Source organism: Lutjanus erythropterus, chromosome 10, assembly GCF_056507025.1.
Source record: "Lutjanus erythropterus isolate fLutEry1 chromosome 10, fLutEry1.hap2, whole genome shotgun sequence".
Classification (NCBI taxonomy): Eukaryota; Metazoa; Chordata; class Actinopteri; order Lutjaniformes; family Lutjanidae; genus Lutjanus; species Lutjanus erythropterus.
The window spans coordinates 23,906,633-23,929,682 of NC_139326.1; the positions used below are offsets into that span (position 1 = coordinate 23,906,633).

General features: G+C 39.9%; 1 protein-coding gene across 1 annotated transcript; it reads right to left on the minus strand.

Moving 5' to 3' along the window:
• Positions 1–506: 506 nt before the first annotated feature.
• On the minus strand, positions 507–21,954 carry mapk4 (mitogen-activated protein kinase 4). Its single transcript, XM_084728732.1, has 8 exons — positions 20,404–21,954; positions 19,344–19,519; positions 9,675–9,819; positions 5,579–5,661; positions 5,241–5,319; positions 4,778–4,997; positions 4,174–4,339; positions 507–3,704 (listed from the first exon to the last, which is right to left on the minus strand). The coding sequence occupies exons 1-8, from the start codon at positions 20,768–20,770 to the stop codon at positions 2,781–2,783; spliced, it is 2,160 nt and encodes a 719-aa protein (XP_084584858.1). The 5' UTR covers positions 20,771–21,954; the 3' UTR covers positions 507–2,780.
• Positions 21,955–23,050: the final 1,096 nt, after the last annotated feature.

The window sequence follows — 23,050 nt, forward strand, 5'->3', positions numbered from 1 at the left end:
TAGGACCACATAGGACTACAGGAAAATAGGACCATGGGAATATATGACCACATGAGCATAGGACCATGAAAACACAGGACCTTGTAAAAGCACATATGGAGAACTGGGGAACGCAGGACCTTTTGCCATGTTTCAATTATAGGCCATATAATGAAGCGTTTCCCCTGGGACTAGGAACCTTTGGAGGAACTTGAGTATGTTTCCACTGCAGGGATGAGAGTCTAAATTAAGTACCGGGGACATTATTTTGGCCCCAGAACTATCCCTGTAGTACTTCCAAAAAGTACAGGAACTTTGGAGTTGGGGCTTGCAACGTAAAACATTTCTGATTGGTTGAGTACTAACAGTATGTTATTTTAGTCACCATTTTTAACAATCTGCAGCTGCAAACTAGTTTGTTTTTTGTTCATTGTGCTTTGATACATCAACTTGGAGTTACAGAAGAAAGTATATGACAGATGAACAGATGATGTCCAGGTCTTATTGAGCACTTAAATTTATTATTATTATGTATAGGACAGTTGTATATTGAAGCGTCTCTGTCATTTTATATGGTGTCATCATCACACGCTGAAATAACGTGTAAAAACAGCCATTGCTTTTTTATAAAGATTAATTTGTCTAATCTCTGCAGGTCTTCAGAATGCAGATAAGAACTGGCTCAAAGAACCTTTTAGTTCTTTGAAAAATAGTTTCTGGGTTTAAAAGTTCTTTTGGTGGAAATACGGCTTAAATCTAGGGAACATAGGAATGACCCCCATTGACTGTATACACCCAGAGAAAAGCATTACATGTCAAACAGTGAAACCAAGGATGGAGGAAGTCTTAACTGTGTTTTGGTTTGGCACTAGCTCAGCAGAATAATTCTATGCATTTCCATCTGCCCACTATTTGCATTTTAGCTCTGAGAGTGAAGTGAATGTCAGATGCATTTGATTGAGAAAGTATGAGGCACAAGCCAACAGCCTTCATCTGTTCATAATTAGATTTTTTTTTTACCTGACCGGGTTACCTTGAAGGGGAAACAACAGATGCTGGAATAAATAACATTCTGAGAGTCTACTGTCCAACACGCTGGATAGAAAAGTATTTCAAAATATATGATTTGGTATTTTCCTGTTCCAGACATTAATACGGTTACTGGGCAGCATCGAAGAGTTTTGAGTACAAAGGATCTACATTCTCCAAAATATAGGCTACTGTAGTTTGCATTAATTAGCTTTTTGTGGCCAACATTTAACTGAGCAAAGTGGTGACAGATGTGTGGCTGGCTAGTACAGACAGGATAATATCTTTACAGTAAGTGTGCAGCAGACGATGACCTTTTTTGGTGCATCAGGCAGACAAGATATGAAACTATTTACGACCAAACTAGAGCATCATTAGCTGAATAATCATAAATTATTACCAGAAAGCATTCCACATAAAAAAAAAAAAACTCACTCTAAAGTAACATAAAATTGTGGTCTAGCATTTAACAGAGAATACAAGAATATCATTAACAACAGTCTTGAGAAATAAACTAAAGAATTAAATATAACAACAGTTTTATACAAGTTTACAAGGCATGTAGCAGTGACAAAGCTCATTAAGTCACCATGTGTTAAAATAGCAACAAATAAAATCTGTATGGTTCAACATGTAGTATAATTTTACTGATTATTTTTTAGTTAATACATTCAGAGATACTTGGAAAAAAAGCATTTCCCCTGTCACTTTCATTATTCGGTGAACTTCACCGGTGGAAGACTGTCTTAAGTTACTAACACACAACAAGCATGGAAGCCCATTTCCTCCAGCAAAAAAATATCCCAATGCTAAATCATAATCATGAAAAAAAGTTGGAATTATGAATAAACATCATAAACTGGCATAGGATGTGCACGGCCCAGGACAGGAGGACTCTGACAGGAGGGCTTTCACATGGGACCCGATCCCAAAGTCGAGTTTGTTTTATTAATGTGAATACTGCATACCCTATCTGAGCTTGGTTCGATTGTAATTGTTCTGTATACTGGGGAGGTGTCTGAGAAGAGCCCAAAGGAAAACATATCTGCTGCAATACCATCAGACTGAAGAGCAGCTACTCCCCTCGGGCTGTGAGATTGCTTAATTCATCCTTAGCACTCCTCCATGGTAATTAATTTGTTCTATTACTTTACTTTAACCTCTTGCAAACATGTGCAAAAAGTTGTGAGTATGAGATAAAAAATCCAACTTTTTTTCTCATAATTATAGCTTACCATGGGGATAGTACTTTTCCTTTACTGGCAGAAATGGGCATCCGTACAGCAAGGGATCTTTATAGACATACAAATCTTAACCAGACCAAGTGATCCCTCTCCACTGTTTTCCAGCACATAGCCTGGGTAACTCAAGTCAAAATTTAACCCATCTTCAACTTCCCAAATGATTGCAAACCTCGGTTACCAGGATTATTAATCACCTGATTATTTTTGAATATTCTCATGTAGAACAAATCCTTGATATTTGCAATGCTAAGCATGGTTATTTATAACCCAGATGCGTTCTGACCTCTTATTGCCTGAGAGCACCTCATAACAAAGCTGCAGGATTGCTTGTTTAAGTGAGGAGTTTTAGTCGCAGCGTGTAGCGTGTCATTGTAACAAAAAGAGAACAGCTGCTAACACTAAGGTCTAATGTTTAAGCAGCATATTCAGCCATGGACACCCCTCACTATGTGAAGCACTGTGAGCATTTGGAAGTGCTGCCCATCATGATGCTTTATACTGTGGTGCACCTGAAGCTGAAGTTCAGCATCATGAGTTGGGACTCTGTGGTGGTGGAGTTCTGTGATCTGGAAGCCTGGGCACCTTCCGGTTAATGTTTGGCTGTTTGCTTTCTTCCCTCCATCCTCCCTCTTTTCCTTTTTTCACATCTGCTTTCTCCTTATTCTGCCTGCACAGTTTCAGCGCTCGGGATATGAACACGTCCAGATCAAAGAGGCGGTCTTTTTGCTTGACGGGAAGTGACTCCATGGAGTCAGCATTAAGCGGCTGAGGAACGGAGGAAGTAGAGGAGATGGGTTGAGATTGTCGGGGAGGAAAAAATGGTGATGTGGGGAGAGACTGAGGAGGAAGTGGAGAGGTGGGAGACGAAGGGAGGATTGATGGAGGGGAGTTAGAGGAAGATGTGACAGGTGGAAGTGGGCTCAGTCTGTCTTCGTCATAATCAGCTGATGGTTGGTAGTGGAAGACTGGGGTTGGGAGGTCAGTCGGGGAGAGAGGGAGAGGAGGAGAAGAGGTGTAGCAGGAGGGTGACCGTGGTTCCAAAGAGGGACTGGGACTGGGAGAGTGCAGGCGAGACTGGGTGCTCTCCACCCAGCGAGAGATCTCTTGGAATAAATCCCCTGTCTCCTCCTCCTCTTCAGCCTCCTCCTCCTTCATCTCTCCCAGGTCCTCCACACTACCACCGATGGGCTCAGCAGGCACAGGGAGGCTGTTATTAGTGTTACGCTTCCAATGAGACAGATCCAGGATCAACTTAGGCTCTGAGTAGTGTTGAGGCTTGCCCTCCCTCCAGGCTATTTTATCCAGATATGAAGGGGAGCCCACTTTGTAGTCACAGGAGCGACCACAGTCCAGGTCCCCATACCCCAAACCACAGGCCCGGTCCAGAGAGGAGTGAGAATTCTCCAGGAAGCGTTCGGCTGAGCTGCTGTGGGAATATTTGCGTGGGTCAACCTAAATAAGATAGATGGTGAGGAGCAGTTGGGCAGGGAGAAGGCGAATGAATGAGAAAGAGAGTGAAGTAATTAATTACAGCTGTATTATGTGTTGAACTTATTCTAATGTGTTCCTAAATATCCTAAACATGTTGAATTGTAACAACCAGAGGTGGAGGACTGAAGTCATTGAGTCACAGATTTGAGGACTTGAGATTTGCTTGACTAATACTGTAGAGTCTTAAAGACTCTGCTTGACTTTAACTTGGTATTCATGACTTGAGACTTGACTCAGACTGAAAGGACTTGATTTTTTTGAAGGGCGAATAAACTGGTGTTGTCTTTTTCTTTTGGTAAACACACAAGAAAGATAGTTGATTGTTGAGTCTATATCCTCTAAAATTTTACACACTGAAACTTTAAAATAAGATACTGGTTATTATTCAGAATAAAACAGTCAGTTGGGAAAATGACAAAGCATATCCAACCTGAGCCTCCTCTAACAGTGAGGTGGAATTGGCCCGGGGGTCTCTCTGCACCTCCTCGTCCTCCGTGGTGTCTCCCAGGTCAGAGGTGACGTGACTGGGGGGCATGCAGTGGCACCTGCCGCCTGACCTCTGCCAGGACACGTCTGTTGATAAACTGTTCTCGTACCTGCAGGAGGCCAGAAATTAAGTATTTGGTCTTAGCGAACATGAAACGGCAAAATAAGGCGGACACCTGAAAGTATGCAGGAGAGAAACTAAACTTCAAACTAAAGAGATTCAGTTAGAAGCAACAAAAGTGCCAAGAGCTGAACACACAGAGACTTTTAAAAATGGCTCTGCGAAACATAAAAAAAACCAAACAAACAAAAAACATAAAGGCAAACTCATCTTCTGAAAAAGGAAAAGGAGTCAACTGCCTACTTTTAGTTTGCCTATATTTAAAAAAACCTGTCATATATGCACTAATTTTGGTGTAATTACTGTATTTTAATAACGTAACAGTATATTCAATGTTATATGTTTATATAATGTCACAACCTGAATCCCATTATCCCACAATAAAAAAATGAATGGAAAAAGGGTATAAAAAGATAAATCAACACACCTCTCCCAGTGGATGCTGGAGGCCTGACTGTTGCTGTTGCTGAGGCTCTGCTCTGTGATCAGGCTGTCCTCCAGTTCGTCCTCAATGCGGAAGGGATGCGATGAGGTGGGCTCATCCTCTGGACAGGAATACTGCTGGAGGAAGGGATGGGTCAGAGCTGCTTCAGCTGTCAGTCGATCCATGGGGTTAAAGGTCAAGATGCGCTCCAGGAAGTCCACAGCTGACAGGAGGAGAAGAAGAGGGGATCAGTGAGGTAGGACGAGGAGGACAAATAAAATGTGGTGGCCATGAATTGTGTTCTAAATTATATGTGTTAGACCTCTAGCACTCTACACCCTACTCTATCATCTTTTCACTTTTCTATATCTTTTCTCCTCCTCACATTTCACTCTTATTTGTGCCTATTCTATTCCACGCTGCTTGACCTTCGTCTTCTTCCCCCTATTCAATTCCCTCTGCTCACCCTGAGCATCCACTTCAGGCAGCAATTCAGAAAATGGTTTCTTGACTCTCCATCCATGACTGACATATGAAGGCATCACCTAGGAAAGAATGAAAGTGTGGGGTTAAAATACGCACATAACTCTGCTGTGGCTATTTCTTTTTGTACATTTTATTCAAGCTAAAGCAGATTCAAGTTGAAAGTAACACTCAGGCAGGAAGGGAGCACATTGTGCACATTTAACCTTGTCTGCAGAATATTTTTCTTTTTAGCTGCAAACCGAACATGACACCCTGTTCCATATTTAAACAATCAGTCTGCAAACACATGACTAGCAGCAGCAGCCACTGAGGCGTCACCTGTAGCAGGTCCTGCCTGTCCTCCTCTCTCAGCACCGGCACGGTGTCGAGAATCAGCTGCATCTGCTCCAGCTCATGAGCTCCTGGGAGAGGGAACCGTCCAATCAGAGACAAGAAGAGAAGAGACTGAGGATCAGTTACATAAGCAGGAGAAAAGGTGACCAATTAGAGTCAAAAAGGGATAACTTGGAGGTGTGAGCTGTCAAGTGAAAGAAATGGTAAGGTGAGGAGGTTCAATAAAAATGATACAAACGTTATACTCTGCAGTCGACTCCCATATGGAGATGAAATACAAAAAACAAAAAAGAATTTACCACTGCCTCCAATGTTTTTGTTTTATATACCATGTCTTGTAAGTCTTGTATGTCTCATACTATGATTTACTTTCGAATTGTTCCCATACAACATAATTACAATAATTACATATGGATCAAGTAAACACGTATGTTTATACAGCTATTTCTAGTGTTTTTTTAATCTTAATATTAAAACACATCTCACTTGTAAAGACATATTATTTTAATATGTTAATATATGCAATTCAGTATATTTTTTTTTATTTTGTATTATGCTCTCTTTATTTGTATGGCTTGCATGTGTGGGTTTTTATGTAATTCTTGCAAGATTTTGGTTTCACCAATGGTTAGCCAACTCATAAAAGTTTGATATTACACATATCCACTAATGATTTACTTTCATATATACTTAGTTCCTAAATTATATCAGGTTCATATTACACAAAATTTACTAAGTATCTTGTATATGGTTTGACTATCATATATATTACTCACTAGTTTCAGATAAAACATGCGAAACATGTGAAATGTATCTATTTTTCCATATGGGCTATTTAAATAGCTTTCAGTTTAAAAAAATATCCCTACAAATGACCACTCCAAAAACTGAATATTATAACAGCCATTTCAAATTCAACTCCATTGCTTGAAATAACATAAAATGTCACACACACTGATTATTGATCTGTAAGACTAAATCCACCCTGAATCAAATACAGGCAGAGCAATAAAAGTTGAAATTTCAGACATGTTGTTTTTCTGGCCACACCCAAACTGTGATGCCACAGTAGGTTCAGCATTTTGAGAACCAGGGAATTTTTTTTTACCATAGTATCAACCTGTTGAACAGCACTTCTTTACACATGCTTTTAACTATTATAACCTAAACCACAGGTTGTCAACAGGGACTAGAGTTACTGCAGGGGGATCTGCAAATTACTGTTAGGAAATTTTTATTGAAAGTTGTTTCTGTCGTTTTCAAAACTTCAAATATGTCAGAAAATATCTATGAAGATGAAAATAACATATTATTAGCAAAGATAAATTGGTGCGTATAGAAACAAAAAACAAACTAAATCATTTAAGGTTCACAGCCTTGACAAAAGCTGGCTAACCTATGAAATCACAGACAAGCACCGACGATAATGGCAAACTAATTAGCTGCACATTATTGACATATATTGGCCAGCCTTATTAGCCGTAGTATTATCCCAAATATAGCCTGCAGACACTGTTCTGAGCCACAGTGGATCATTTTGTAACTTCAAAAGCAAGACGCTCCGACAAAGACCCAAAAATATTCAGTGCAATATATGTAGTAGGTGATCCCTGCACCGTCTATTAGCTAAGGAGTCCATGTTGAAGAAACCTGACCTAAACCACTAGTTTGCAACCTGGGGATCCTGGTCCCCACTAGGGGTCACCAAGGCTTCACAAGGCCTCCTTGATTTCAAGTGATGAAGGAAAACTGTTTTAAAAATATACAGTGGGCCTATATCTCATCATTTCTTTAATTTATGCGAAGAAAACTAAATCTCGTCGTTATTTTTAAAGTTTAGACATTGAATATAGCTGTAAAAACAATCTTTCCATTACTCTCTGCCGAGCATACAGCCTTGTTCTGCATAATAAAAGTTTGTCTGGGAAAATTTCCCAGTTTGACAACTGATGGAGAACAATAATTTTAGAATCACTGTCTGTGGCATAACCAGAAGCACAACATGTTTTTTCCACCCATGTTATATAAAGTGGATTTGTCCTTTACATGTTTCCATCAAGCTAGCGGACACCAGCAGGTGGTGCTATATCAACACATTCACCACTGTAGGGAAATATGCAAGCAGAGGCAGGGTGTTTGGATCAGAGTGCATTGCTTCCCCTGTGGTAACATAAATACATTGTGCCCTGTAAACTCTGGTGGTTGAAAGTGAAAAGCAAGTGCAGCATCTCTAGCAGTCGATGTGTTAAAAGTGTAGCAGAGAGGAACACCAGGGAACTGATGACGCTGTTGAGTTTATGGCATCATCTCTCCTGTGGTGTAGAGGGCTGGTGGAGGTCAAATCAGCCTGTCAGGAGGAACTACATCTGCTTCAGACAGCGAGAATTTCTTTATCATCATTGTTATTCTGGTCAGGCAAAGACGTAGCCTGCAGAAAGAGAATAAAGTATCTTTGGAGGAGGACATGCTGGCAAGAAGAAACTGTCCTTAGCTCTCGCTTGATGTCACCTTGTGGTGAAGTTTTAAGCACCTTTTATTTTCATTTCTGGTAGACAGAACCTTACATAAGTATACAAAGGACACAAAGGACCTTTTTGCACTACTGTATTCACTTGTTGGATTGACTAAACAAACTTTGTGAAAGTGTCACTTTGGGCTCTGGGAAATTGTGAGAGCATTTGTCACTACATACAGAATTTTTACAAACCAAACAATCACCTGATTAATAGAGAAAAGAATCCACACATTAATCCATGACAAAATAATCATTAATATCAGCTTTACAGATAAATACATGTAGGGTTATTTTGTGAAACTTTTACACAATCATTAGCGAATGTTCCCTCAAGGTTATGTAAAGATTTTTTGAGTACATTTTCTGAAGGTTTTATAAATGTTTCACCAAAATAACCCTCAAAGAACCTTCAGTAAACATTCCATCAAGGTTCTTTGAAGGTTTCACAAAAATTACTCTCAGAGTCTTCAGGGAACATTCCCTAAAGGTTATGTAAAGGTTTTTTAATAATAACCTTCCTGGGACCCCCAAGGAATGTTTCATTAAGGTTCTGTAAAATATTCCACCAAAATAATGCTTCAGTGAATGTTCCCTAAAGGTTCTTTAAAGGTTTGACAAAAATAACCCCTTGGAATCTTCAGGGAACACTACCTGAATGTTCTCTGATGGTTCTTTTAAAAACTCTCAGAGAACCTTCAGGGAACATTCCCAAAAGGCTCTCTAAAAGGTTTTCTCAGAGAATATTACTAGAACAGTATTATGCCAGATACTTATATATGGCAGAGTGCTATATTCGCTCTTAAAAAGTATGCATTCATTCATTGTCTGCAACCACTTATCCTTGAAGGGTCATGGGGGGGGGCTGGAGCCTGTCCCAGCTGAGACTGGGCGAGAGGCAGGGGACACCCTGGACAAGTCGCCAGTTCACTGCAGGGACAGACAACCATTCACTCTCATATTCACACATATGGGCAATTTAGAGTCACCAATTAACCTATAAACGTGCATGTCTTTGGACTGTGGGAGGAAGCTGGAGTACACAGAGAGAACCCACGTGGACATGAGGAGAACACGCAAACTCCGCACAGAAAGACCCTGCTCCAGCGACAAGCTCCCCAGCACCACAGCCGGCTGGGGGATTCAAACTCAGGACCTTCTTACTGTGAGGCAGCAGTGCTAACCACTGTGCCACGGTGCTGCTAAAAAGTATGCATGTCTATCTTTATTTTCTCTAACAGTAAAGGCTGTTCAAATATTATTTTTTAATTTTTATCTTATTTTTAACTTGCAGTTCATTCACGGGATCCAAAACACAATCACACCACATAGTTGTGTACAATAACAGAAATATCACAAAAGTAATTGCAAGTTCCTACAGACACATTTCCCAGATGCGTTCGTAGGAAAAGCCTTGCAGTCATAAGATTTTTATCCCAAACGTAATGACATGATCATACTTCATTATGTCATCAACTTAATGATCAGCAATGTCATGATGTTTCTGCAGGACATCAAGGTCATGACAACAGTGTTTTGGCGGTGGCGCATGGCAAACAGTGAAGGTACCTGCAAACAGCATGCGTCCAGTGAGCATCTCAGTCAGTATGCAGCCAGCGGCCCACATGTCTATGGCCTTGGTGTAGTTGTTGGGGGACAGGAGCAGACGGGGGGAACAATACCACTTAGTTACCAGACCTTCAGACAAATAGCCCTGGAGAAGCAGAGGAGGAGGTGAAAAAGAGGACAAAGAGAAAAAAGGAGGTAAGTTAAAAGAAACTGTGATGAGCATGCAACAGATTGGCTTGTTGTTACCATTCAGTAAGTCAGCATGCATGTGTTTGAGGTGTTTAAGTTGCTCACAGTCCAGCTGGCAGCTTCTCGGTGCTGTAGTTATTTTTGTTGGAGTGGAAGCATTGTGAAGTCAGTAATGTCAACTACAAAGATATTTGGATTTACACCCACAAAGACTTGATCATTCTATGTCATCTGACCTACATGAGGATGGAAGCTGGCGTTTGAATACACATCGCCTGAAATGTCTACCTGCAGTTTGTGAGTTTCACCAGGTCTTTGATGCTCTGCAGTATAACAACACACGTCCTCTCATTAGGGCTGCTCTGACAAGACTTCCGTCTGCTTTTTACTTTTGTAAATGTTCACCTTGCGAATAACACTGATGGTGCCATGCATGGAGATGAGCCACAGGCGAGTGTGCTCACATAACTCACCAGATTTATTTTTTTATAATGAGATGTTTTTGCCTTTTGCTATCATTAATTCTCTCGCATCTCTCCACCTCTCAGTCACTGTAATCACTTCACTCTCCAACCTTACAAAATCTCAAAATCTTTCCACTTACTGCATAATATTGCCGTTATTTTCCCAGGCACATATCTCTCCTGAACAAAATTTTATTGCCCCAGGCTCTTCTACCTCTTGACAGGCATGTTATAACCAGACTCTAGACTCCATCCATCCATTATCTATAACTTATCATTTTGCAGGGTTGCAGGGGGCTGGAGCCGGTGCACAATGGTTGAGAGGCGGGATACACCCAGGATCAACCATTAATGCTCACATTCACACAGGCAGAGCAGTAAAAGCCTGTATGTCATTGGACTGTAGGAGTAAGCCAGAGCACCCAGAGAGAACCAACAAAGACATGAGGAGAACGTGCAAACTCCTCACAGGGAGGCCCAGCCTGTCAGACGGCTCAACCCCAGAACCATCCTGCTGTCAGACAAAAGTACTCATCATTGCATTACTGTGCAAGACAACTAACAATTATTTTCATTTTTGGAATTTGTTTGTTTTAAAGTCTAACATGACCGTTTCATGACAATAAAGGCATTTTAATTGTTTTAGAAGAGACTGCCTTGGAGTTTTTTGTGATTCCTGAGTACACGTGTCACTATCCGAAGAGCACCTCAAACAAATGCATTCCAGGAACTGCTCCTTCCCAAACATTTTTTAAAACATTTTTTAATTGATTGGTTGTTTGGTTCTTAAAATGGTTAGAAATGTTGATCAGGGTTTTCCGAAGCCCCGATCACAACCTCAAATTTCTTGTTTTGTCCACAACCCAAAAATATTCGGTTGACTTCTATTATAGAGTAAAGCAACAACAAATATTCATGTTTCGGGAGCTAGAGTCAGAGAATTTTGAACTTTTTTTTTCTTAAAAAATTAATTAACCGGAACAATTAATTATCAAAATAGCTCCCAATTAATTTAATAGTTCACAAGTAACTGTTAAACTGTTGCTACTAAAGACCAAAATATAACAAAATATGCTTAATTGAGATTAACACATTCTCTCAGAGGAGTTCCCAAAGTCTTTACTCTTTCCATTTTTCAATATCATAGTAGGGATGTAAATGATTAATTATTTACCTGTTAAGAATTCAACCAATTAAAAATGTGCTGATCAATAATTAACCAATAACTTAGAAATGGCAGCAATTGTGGCTCATTTGACATGTGTTTATTGGTGAAGGTACAGTATTTGAGAAAAATAATGAGAAAATGTACATTTTGTTATTATGTATGTTGATTATTAATGATTAATCAATTGTTATCATTTTCACTGTTCAGTTAAGGAAAACACATGAAATTTGCAACCCTAGCTCAGATCTCCATAAGGTAGCAGCTACTCCTCCTGGGATCCACACACAACAAAACATATAAGCACACATGATACGTGTAAAAAACATCAATGTGTATGCTCATGTTTCAGACAAGTTAAAGTCAAGCAAAAGAAAAACATCTCATCACATGAAATTGCATCCCATCATTGAATTTCAGGTTGGTTAATTAACATTTCAATTAAAGTTGCTTTAATTAAAGATCAATAAACATTAATTGGTAACTTATTCCACTGCATCTGTTCTGGGTTTATGTTTAATTAGACAACCTGTACCAGCCTGCTGTGTGGTGTGACTATGTTGGTACTGAGTACAGACAATTCAGTTGTTTGGTAGAGCAGATATTCCTAAAGAAACTGATAAGATTGCGTGCCAGCCTCTCCTCTACTCTGAGCCACGAGAGCCTGGCTGTCTATCTGGTACTTCTTGCAGAATTACTCTATTTAGGACCTATGCCATATAGACAGCATGGGATTTATCCTGGCCCAGATGAGTTTTCATACTCAAAATGGATGTCAGGAATTGCTTTGTGATCTTTTTCACACCAGTTAAATTATCTTGGGCCACCTGTAACACTAGCATCACACTAAGCCCTCTGATAATTACATTTTAGGTCTAGCCCAAAATGATTTCACATCTTACCTGACAGCTGAAAAGCAAGTTCCTTCTTTATACTTGAAGATGGTTAAAAAAAAAAAAAAAAATGACAGTGAACTATGTCTCGATCAGCAGGTGTAGGCCATGACTCAGAGCCTTTATTCATTGTGAGCCCACGCCGATGTTCCCACTTAAACAGCACATCCCTTCCAGCAATGTGTCCCTACACAGAATTCAGCCTGGCCAAAATGGTTTTTAAATGTCAGATAGAGTCTTTTCAGGCCAGCTTTCTTAAATTACACCACATTACTCCTTGAATGCAAGATGCTAAATGAGTTGCCAGTTGCACAGCACTATTAAATAGCTTTGAATACAAAGTAACTTCAGTTTTACAGCTCTCTTTAAGCCTTTCTGTTTCTCCTCTTGCCACCTCTCCTTTCCTCTCACTCCTCTCCTCTTTACGTCATGTGTTTCCGCATCTACTCCTTTATGCTCAACACACTCCCCCTTTCTCTCTACTCGGCCCTCACTGCACCTTACTTACTGCCATTCCTCATTGCTGCCCGTTCTCCTCTGTGTGTGCCAGCAGATGACAGAGCAGAAACTGATGCTGCATGCTCAGTGATGGTCTGACAAACATACACTCACCTTGTCCTATATCCTCTATACATTGTGACGTAGCTTTTAACTGTGCATCAGAGTTCTGCTTAATTTTTGATCTGGATTTACGAATTTTAAACCCAGATTTGTCAAAACTCTTTGTCTATCACAGTAATTTAACATTATGAAATGTTTGTTGGTTTTCTTCACTCCTCCTTTGCCTTCCTCCTCTTTCTCCTTCTCCCAGCTGTCATCGCCTCCCACTTTCCTCTCCATCCCTTCCCTTAATTTCAACTAACCTCAGTCTTTTTCTTCTATTCTACTCTATGACTGTTTCCTCGCCCTTTCCTCTTTTCTTTGCACTTCACCCCATCTGTCTCTTCTCGCCACCCTGCTTGCTTTACCTCCTTTCGCACCTGTTTCATCCCTCTGTCTCTTCTTAGCAACTTCAGTTCCACTCTGCTTATTTTATACCTGTCTGTTCCTGCTGGATCTTTCTGTACGTCCCCTTCTTTTCTCATCCCTTTCCCCTCTCTCTCTTCTTATTCACTTATCCTCTCTTTCTTTCTCTCCGTCCTTCATCCAGGTCATGAATAATTTCTGGGCAGATCCAGCGCTGCCTCAGCAGGTGACACCCACACGTACACACTCACAGAAACACCAACTTCCTTCTGGTGTGCGGACTGTAAACAACATCACAAATAATGTTTTCTCAGCCTCCTTTTCCATTCTCTCTCCTCTCAACCTTTCTGTCATCTCTTGTTGCCTGAGTAAATGTTTGTCTGTGTAGTCAGAGGCGCACATCTAGACAGCTTGTCAAACACCCTCATTTCAATGCATTGCAGAGTCACAGTGTGCTGATAAAACTTTGATAACACATGGACCCTATAAGATACTGTACAAGCACCAAGAAAAGGTAGGAGGGATGTGTTCAGAATAGCTAATTGAAAAGAGGGCACATCATTCAGTGGTGAGAAAATCTGAGCTAGCAATCTTATTTTTGAATAATACATAACACAAAACTTGATCAGAGCTGCAACTAATGATTCAGAGCCCTGACGAAAACCTGTATCAATATAGTGTGTGGGTCCTTTGTTTGATTTTTTTCCTTCCCCATTGTTGCCATTTATTTTTTAGAATGTCTAGATTGCCTCCCTGATTATTCTAATGATTATTTTTTTTATCATCAATTAATCTGCAGATTATTTTAATGACAAACCAATTAGTCTTTTAGTCAATGAAACAGTAAACTTTCATAGGTATCTTTAATAATAATGATAAATAACTCTAAATAAAAAAAAACACTAAGAGAACATCTTGAATAAAGAAAAGTTATCAAATATGTGTTTTATTTAAAAATATATTATTTTAGAAACTATTAGACAGCGTATAGGCCTACGCTGATACCAATAAAGACCGATATCGCTGTGTTAGTCCAATACTGAGCTGATAATATCGACTCACTGATATATTATTCTGGCTTTACTTCAAATAGCTTCCTTTAACAGTCCAAAATCCATGGAATCTTCATTTACTGTCATAAATGACAAAGAAAAGCAGCAAATCCTTACAATGAAGAAGTCTGAATCAACAAATATTTGACATTTTTACTTGAAAATTGACTGAAACAATTAATTGATTATCAAAATAGTTGGAAGCTAATTTTCTCTTGAGCAACTAATTGATTAATCAACTGATCATTGCAGCTCTAAACCTGTTTGAGCTCAACTGTGATGCAAGGACCCTATATAAAAGATTCATAAATTACCAGCTCTTTTATGGCCCAATATGTAAATTATGTAAGTATTTGCTTGTGCTGTGTTTTTAATTTCGTTTCGTTTAATTTTTAGTGTTCTGCAAACAAAAATGTGTCAAAAGTGTGTAATCTTGGCCAGTGACTTTCAGCTTAGGCCTGTGTGTGAACTTTTTGGAGAATGTAAACTTCTGAATGTGTGACAAATGTGTTCAAGCACATGAGAAAAACTGTAATACTACTTGTGAATTTCCATGACAGCTAAGGTCAACACTGCCCACGTCCATTAACACATAATGTTTGAAAAAGCAGCGCTTTGGCTCTGCATTATTAAATACGAGACAGGATGCTCGCACATTCACTGCAGGCATCTGCTTTGGTGTCAATGCTGCATCACAAATAGCCCTGCATCATCTTACACACGCACCATCATACACACACATAACTCTGATACTGTAATACAATCGTATGCTAATGAACAATGACAAACTGATGTTCTGCTGGCAGACACATTAGCCGGGACTAACTCCCAAAATCCAACTCGGCAGAGTTCAAACCATGTCAGCAATGCTGTTAGCAGTCAGTTCATAACTGGGGTGTGCAGTAATGTGCAGCCAGCACTCTTATTGGTTATTAATGCATCCCTGTGATCAAAGCTTTGAGACTACAGCCTGCAAAGGAAGAGGATGATACTGCAGCAACAGAAAAAGGAAAAATACGATCTGCAGGAGCTGAAATACACTATTTGTGGTGACATTAGATTTTCAATAAATCAACATTCACGGGCCTTCATGTGAATTATGCATGTTTATAGGCATAAAAAGTACACATGATAAGACACATCTTATCAGACAAGTGTGGGACTTACTACTTTTATAAAAACAGCAAACCCTCTATCTATCTACAACCTTCAAAATCAAAGAGTTTATCCATTATTTTCCTGCAGAGAACTGTGACCTTAGACTTTAAGGTGCTGACGCTCAGTTCACCTTCTTCATGAATGTATCCTTGAGATCAGTGTCTAATGAGGCCAACAGAACTACATCATCAACAAAAAAGCAGAGAAACATATCTGAGGACACTCCACATAAAGGTTGTGCCCATAAAAATCACAAACGGATGTAATTAAGTGACTTATAGCCTGAAAAGTCATGTGAAAATACACAGGTAAGTTAGCAGGTAAAGGTGAAGTGCACTGCCACTGGTCAGAAATGAACTGGCCATGTGTCTTTCAACTTTTGTCTTTACTTGTAATCTTTACGCTGGTACACTTTTGTATGTTTAGGGTATTTTATTTATTTATCTTTTTGTGATAAGTTGTAGGTAGTGGGTAGGTAACAAAATCTCAACTGTCTAGAAGTCTAGTTTTCTCTCAGACAACTTGAATTATATTATGCTTAGTCTCATCTGGCTTCATACGTGATCATTCTCATTCTCATTTTTCTGGAAAAAAAAATGCTCTGGCACATTCATCTTGGTGAGGTGCTACACCCAGGATGCAGTGACAGTGCCCCTACAAAATATTCTCAGGAAGGTTGGGCTATTGCACTTTGACAGGCAAGCCCAGGTATTAAAATGTCTAAATTACTACAAAAGAACATGTAACAGATGCTAACTTGTTAATATTCGTACTGTTAACAACCTAGATGCTAATTAATTTTTAGCATGTAGGTTGCTAGCTCAGAGATTGTTGTTTCCTGTGGACTTCAAAAATGTAGATGGCAGATGCCATGATGCCATTTGAAGCAAGCGGCCACATTGTACATCTGATGAGTCAGATGACATTATGCTTAAATGTTATTATGGACGTTTTGACCAATGATGCCAAAATTAGACTGCCTACCCCAGCTTTAATCATCTATCTATCTGTCTATCTGTCTATCTATCTGTCTATCTATCTATCTATCTATCTATCTATCTATCTATCTATCTATCTATCTATCTATCTATCTATCTATCTATCTATCTATCTACCTATCTATCTATCTATCTATCTATCTATCTATCTATCTATCTATCTATCTATCAAAGTGCAGTAGTTCAAACCTGAACATTGTGTTCTCTGTCAGGCAGAGTAGTTTCTGTAGGTACACAGTATGAGAGCAAAGACATCCAAACACACACAGAGAGAATGGGAAACAGAGTGAGACAGAAGTAAACCTTGTTTCTGCTGTCCTGCACAAACCAAACTACCTTCATCTCTCTCATTTTTCATCTCTTTTTTTATGGCCCCTTACCCCTTCTTTTACTTGCACTCCCTCTGTTTTCTGCCTTTCTCTGCCTTTGTACTTTTCACCTCTCCTTCTTTCACCCTTCCATGACTCAATATTCCTCACCCTTGCTCCTCATCTGTTCTAAGCCTCTCCCCCTCCGCCCTCCTCCTCCTCCCCAAACTCACCCCCTGTGTCTGCGCCCAGCTGATCCCCCGTCCCGTGTTCTGCGCTGACAAAGATCGCCTTTCACGAGAGCTGCTCTCCACATGCACAAGCCCAAAAACACACAATCATCCCAACACGCACACACATCCTGCCCTGCTAATGTTACAGTATTGCTGTGGGATCTTCGTGCATAATAGAGCAGCACAATGAAGCAGTAAATTGTCACATTAATCTCTCAGAAGCCTTTATCTGCAGTGGACAGGCTAATCACAGGGTTTGATAAGCATAAAACCTGATACCACGTTTGAGAAGAAGACGCTACTGTAATAGCAGGGTTTAGGCCTAATGTGAAACACACAGGTCAGCAATATCAGACATGGGGATGTGTAATCATCACGTCAGTCATAGGGAAAAAGACGGCTTGGCTGCAAGAGTTTCAGGCTGTATTTGGCCAGAGTCATATCCATGTCATGTAGGGCTGTCATGAAACTCCAACATTCGATATGTACTACATAGTGAACGTTTGATTTTAAGGTCACAATTAGATTTGATTATTTGATTTAAACTTTTTTTTAATTTACAACTAACAGCTATACCATTATTGGACAACCAAATCTTGATTTGTAAAGAGCAACAGATCATTGTTTTTTCGTTCACATTTTCAAATTCTTTTTTAAAAACAGTTTATATGATATCAGCGAGGACACAGAGAAAAAAAATTACTCGAAGAATTGACAACTCTGCCTTTTGATTCAATTATTTAAATTGAAAGCTCATTCGAACTGTTTTTTGAATTAATATTTAAATTGTGACACCTCTAATGTCATGACACCTGTTTCTAAATGTTTCTGACTATTGTTATCAAGGGGCATTCAGACAATTATGTCATTTTGATGCAAATTTGCCACTGTTTTAAGATGCATTTTTTTATGACACCTTGGCATTAATCAAGCCAATACGTCTTTGTTATGTTAGTGGTTAGCCTACTTTAGCAACCAGTAAACTAGCTAACTGCTCTCTGTCCATCAGGTAACTGTAAATCACTGTATTCTATCATCAACCTGGCCTTATAACATTTAATGACAAGCATAAATGGTTATCACACTCATAATGGTCTCATGATAGACAGCATCAAAACCAACCACATATGACAGTATAATGTGATGTTGAAACAGTTTCTTTAAGTTTGGTAATGTCAGCTTGTCATGACAAACACAATGGCAGGTTAGGTTGGTGTGTTAATAGCAAGTTGTCATAACAAAGACATTTCAAACAAAGTCAAATGTGCATTAAAAATGACATAAACTGACCAAATGACACCATGCCAACAGTCATAAACATTCATAAAAAACTCCTTCATATTCTTGACAGGTGTCAGGGGGCTCCAAGGAGTAAAGATTGCTAATGACTCCTATAGTGTATCCATTACGACACACAGAGGTTTGTGCACTGCTGTCTGATAACCACACGGGACCGGGGCTTGAGGAGTTGCTATCTCTCCCTTGATAACAGCTCTACCCCAGTAAGAGGGAGCAGAGATAATGTTTGATATTACAGTACTCTCCCTAGATTCATTCATCAGCAGCAGAGCAACTCACACTACATCAGAGCAACGAGGAGACTGAAAAATCCTCCAAACTTTATCAACTTTTCTGACATGAATATTCATAATATGATTCATTTTGGTAGAACAAGCATAAAAAGTACCATTTTCCAACGAAATCAATGCAGCCAACACTATGTGGACAGAGATCAAAACTTTTATGCTGGCTTGGCCTTTGAAGATTATGGATTCATAAATTTAATCTAAAACTTGTTAAGAGAGCATGAGCCGAAAGAGAATAATGATCACAGGCATTTATTGGCTTCTAATCAAAAGAACACTTGGCACATCTGCTACATTTACATGCCCCAAAAAAGATCACTAACAGTAATTAGGTTAAAGCTGGAAATGTTTGTACTAGTGTTGCTGCTAAGTCCCATCTTATATGTCATGTTTGGTCATCAGTCAAAGTCTTGAGCACTACTAATATACATATAATCAAGCTAACCATAATATTTTCTAAATCTGTGTTTCAAAGGACATTTTTGAAATCATGTAACTATTAAAAGCAGAGAATGAAGAGACTCTGCAGTGCACATATGGAAACATACAAACAAGAACAATCAAAATAGACTGTTAACCTCAGATTTCCATGGTGAGAGTTAACACTGTATGTTTGTAAATGTCGTTGCAGCATATGTGTGGCGGGTTTCCTCTTACTTTATGAGAATAGTGAGGGTCGACTATCCTGGCCAGCCCGAAGTCTCCAATTTTGAGCAGTAGTTGGTCCGTGTTGATGAATATGTTGGCAGGCTTCAGGTCCCTGTGCAGGACGTTAGCAGAGTGGATGAACTTCAGTCCCCTCAGCAGCTGGTAGAACAGCAGAGTAGCGTGATCTGTTCAAGGGCAAAAAGCAGATATCAGGATAAGCACACTGCACCGCTTCTGTTCTCACTCTTGTAATCAAATAAATGCACTGTATACATATACATGTGAATAACCTTTTTCTGTGCACTACAGTCTTGTAAAGTATTACCTTTTCCCAGTGAACTTTTACTTACAGTTGAAATCTGAAACAAAAAAGCTCAGTTCTATACGCAATAACATTCAGCTGGACAAAAGTGCCATTCTTGTAGAGTACAGTAAGCACACAGTGTCAACAAAAAAGCAGACAAAAGAGAGATTTGCAAATATTTCCATGGTTAACTTCCATGGTGAAAAAACATCTTAACAATTTGAGCAGTACAACTCATACAGTAAGACAACTTTTCATTTTATTTCCACTGGCTTTACTGAGACAATAACTTGGTTTTGAAGCATGAATGAAATCTTTTCAGTGAGTTACTACCTCTTGCAGACAAACAGTTGTGAGAATTGCACTTAGAGTTAAGAAAATGTTCGACTGTTTCAAAAAATGAGCCAAAGCGATTGAGAAAACTGTCTTACTGTCAATACTTTGGCACATACATGAAAAGGATGGTTTGTCTCACTCCAATACTTACTGAGCATTTTCACAAAGAGAAAACAAACCAGCAAAGACACAAATGTAACGTAAGTGATTTTGAAATGTGCAAATTGCGGATGATAAAGTTCTGTCTCGGTAAAAGAGTGTCTCAAAAGCTTTGCCTCTAAATCCAATAAATCACAACGTAAACCAAGCCAGCTGCACAGAAGCCAAACAGAAGTCACCATGAAACACCATACTGCAGTACAAAATGGGACTTTAACTGTCAAAAAGAAAAAGAAAAAAAAAAGAAAACAACATTTTCTGTTCCCACACCTGTCTGTAGTGGTCCTTGCTCCAGCAGCCTAGCCAGATCCGTCTCCATGCACTCCTGGACGATGTAGAGGGCACTCAGCTGGGTCGGGTCTTTGGGCAGTGGTCGTCCATACGGTGCCAGGACCTCGTGAACCCTGACCACGTTCTCATGGTGCAGCCGCCGAGTGATCTTGACTTCCCGCAGGGCGTGTTTCACTGTGACAGCGTCACGCATCACCAGCTTTTTAATTGCCACCCGCTGTCCAGTGCGCTGGTCCACAGCAGAGAGGACCAGGCCTGTGACACCCACGCCAAGAGGTCGAAGGTCAACAAAGTGGCCGCCCAGGTCGAAGCCGTGGAGGAAGATGGGGGTATCTTGTCTGGCCATGATAGGGACAGATAATAGATAGATTCCAGGTACCTCAAAATAGACTAAAAGTGCTTTGTTATAGTTTTATGCACGTTACATCTTGCTGGTGAGCTGATTTTTCTCTTGGTAGCTGGTGCATGTTAGATGTCTGTTCTCACATAGAAAAAACCCACATTCAGCACAAGTCTGGTGAGAGGTGGTGGCAGTTTTAGTAGTCCAAAACGATCCAGCAGGATAATTTTATCCAGAATTGGGCCCAGAATTTCAAGCTGTGCTCAGTATAAACAAGTTAGAAAAGGAGTTATTTCCTTCAGGCCTCAGAAGTGTCTTTGTGCATCATCTTCACCTCCTGTTCTGGTCCTGTGTGGGCAGATTCTGTTCAAATCACCCGTTTACTGAACCAGAGCTGTTGTTAATGTTCTCCTTACTAGGAGATTTGTGAGCAACAAATGGGATGTCAGAAAGGATCGAAATAAATGAAAAAAATCAAACAGTTGGTTTAGTCAGTGCTCTTGCAGCTACAGGTTTAAACATCTACGATACAGCTTAAAAATAGCAGATTTTTCCTTTTTTCCCCCTCTTGACACTTTATGTCTTTCTCTGCCACCTCCTCTGCTGCAGCAATGCACCTCTAATTTCTTGCTGTATTTTACTCACGCGCAAGTAGTCAGAATATCACTGAGTCTTATTAATACAACCCAGGGCAGGGGTATCCATAGAAACAGCCCTCTGCGAGGCTGATCCTGCTCTTACATGTGTAGATGCATCATGGGACAGCAGCAGGCGGACAGTCGGTCGGCTCTGCACTCCTCCCTTTCTGCACGCTCTGCTGTGTTTGTTAAAACTCTGTAATCCTCATCGACCAGTCAGAGCCTTCGATAGTGAGGCAGGAGAAAGAAAGAAGGAGGGGTTGTGCGAGTTACATTCAATGAGACTCCATCGGCTCCTCCTCTTCTTCCATGATACCACAGAGAGTCTCAGTCAGTCAGTCAGACAAGTTCATTCATCCACAGTTGGACAGCGGTCAAATCCTGGGGCTGTCTCTGTGTGTGCATGTGCATACGTGTGCATGCGTTTAATCCCTCAATAATCTGCTTCCTGATGCCTTCTCATGAATGTAGGGATTTCAGCATCCAGCCATGGAAAGATACTGCTATTAGCTGTGTCGCTCAACACATCTGCTGCTGCTGCTGCCGCTGCTGCTGCTGGGGAGGAAAAAGAACAGAGACACACTGAAGATAAAGATGAAAGTTACACAGCAACAGAGCCCAGTGTGTTAACAGGGTCTCTGTCGCAAGAGAGCTGCCATTACATAACACTGAATGAATGGCAGTGTAACCTAATCTAGAGCAGCAACTTGATGTGCTTAGAGAGGATATCATCAATTCAATGATGCTTTAATATCTGCTATATGACGCTGTTGACATTTTAGAGCACAGAGACAAGCTGACAGGATGGGAGGGATTATCATGGCAGCCTTTTTTTCTGTTGCATTCTACTTTTGCCATTGCAGTTTCTGATTTAATCACATGGTGTAACTTTATTTTGGCTTATCTATACAAATATTGTCTTATCTACTATAAAAATAAAAAATACATATTTTCATCTGGCTCAAAGTGCTATTTATCCATGTAGTAGTTTTGGTGTGAGTTACAGAGCCATATACATGCCTGCTCCTATAATGGGACTAAATATCATTCAACTTGTGGTGCTCAAAGTGCCAGTAAATAGCAAAGGGCAGGTTACTCTTATCATAGGAAGCAGCTCCAAAAAGTAAGGTCTAAGGTGACAAAGTTTCATTAAGTGACTAACAGTTTGACACCAATTGCATCTTCATCAGAGTGAAACAGACCAGCGACTCACATCCTCTTAAATAACCTCCCTTAATTAGTTTTTCACTCAGCACAGGCTAGAACAAAGGGAATGAGCCAAAACACTGCATTAAGACAGGGTTCACACAATGCAGTATTAAATATGTCAGCAATTCATAACCATGACATCAGTAAGCAAGTATATAGCATCAACATAAGGGGAGTCACTGTTCTCCAAATCAATGATTTGATTTGACTTTTGATTTTAAGGTCACGAATCGATTCTATCTTTCGATTTAAATGTTTTTTTTTAGCACTGACCGCTATGCCATTGTTAGACTATTGAGTCTTGATTTTTAAGGATCAGCAGCTCATTGGTAGTGTGTCCTGACAGCTGTTATTTACATTTTCAAATTCCTCTTTAAAAATAGATTCCATATAGTATCAAGTCTGATATAATGGCCAGTAAGCTACGCTGCATCATCTT

What these genes read in the sequence shown, in the direction of transcription:
- mapk4 (XM_084728732.1), bottom strand. Translation starts at nt 20,770, where the DNA reads ATGGCCAGACAAGATACCCCCATCTTCCTCCACGGCTTCGACCTGGGC. An exon ending in ACCCTCACTATTCTCATAAA is followed by an intron (nt 9,820 to 19,343) that starts GTAAGAGGAAAC and finishes CTGCTTCTCCAG; the next exon opens with GGCTATTTGTCTGAAGGTCT. An exon ending in ACAGGCAGGACCTGCTACAG is followed by an intron (nt 5,320 to 5,578) that starts GTGACGCCTCAG and finishes ATTCTTTCCTAG; the next exon opens with GTGATGCCTTCATATGTCAG.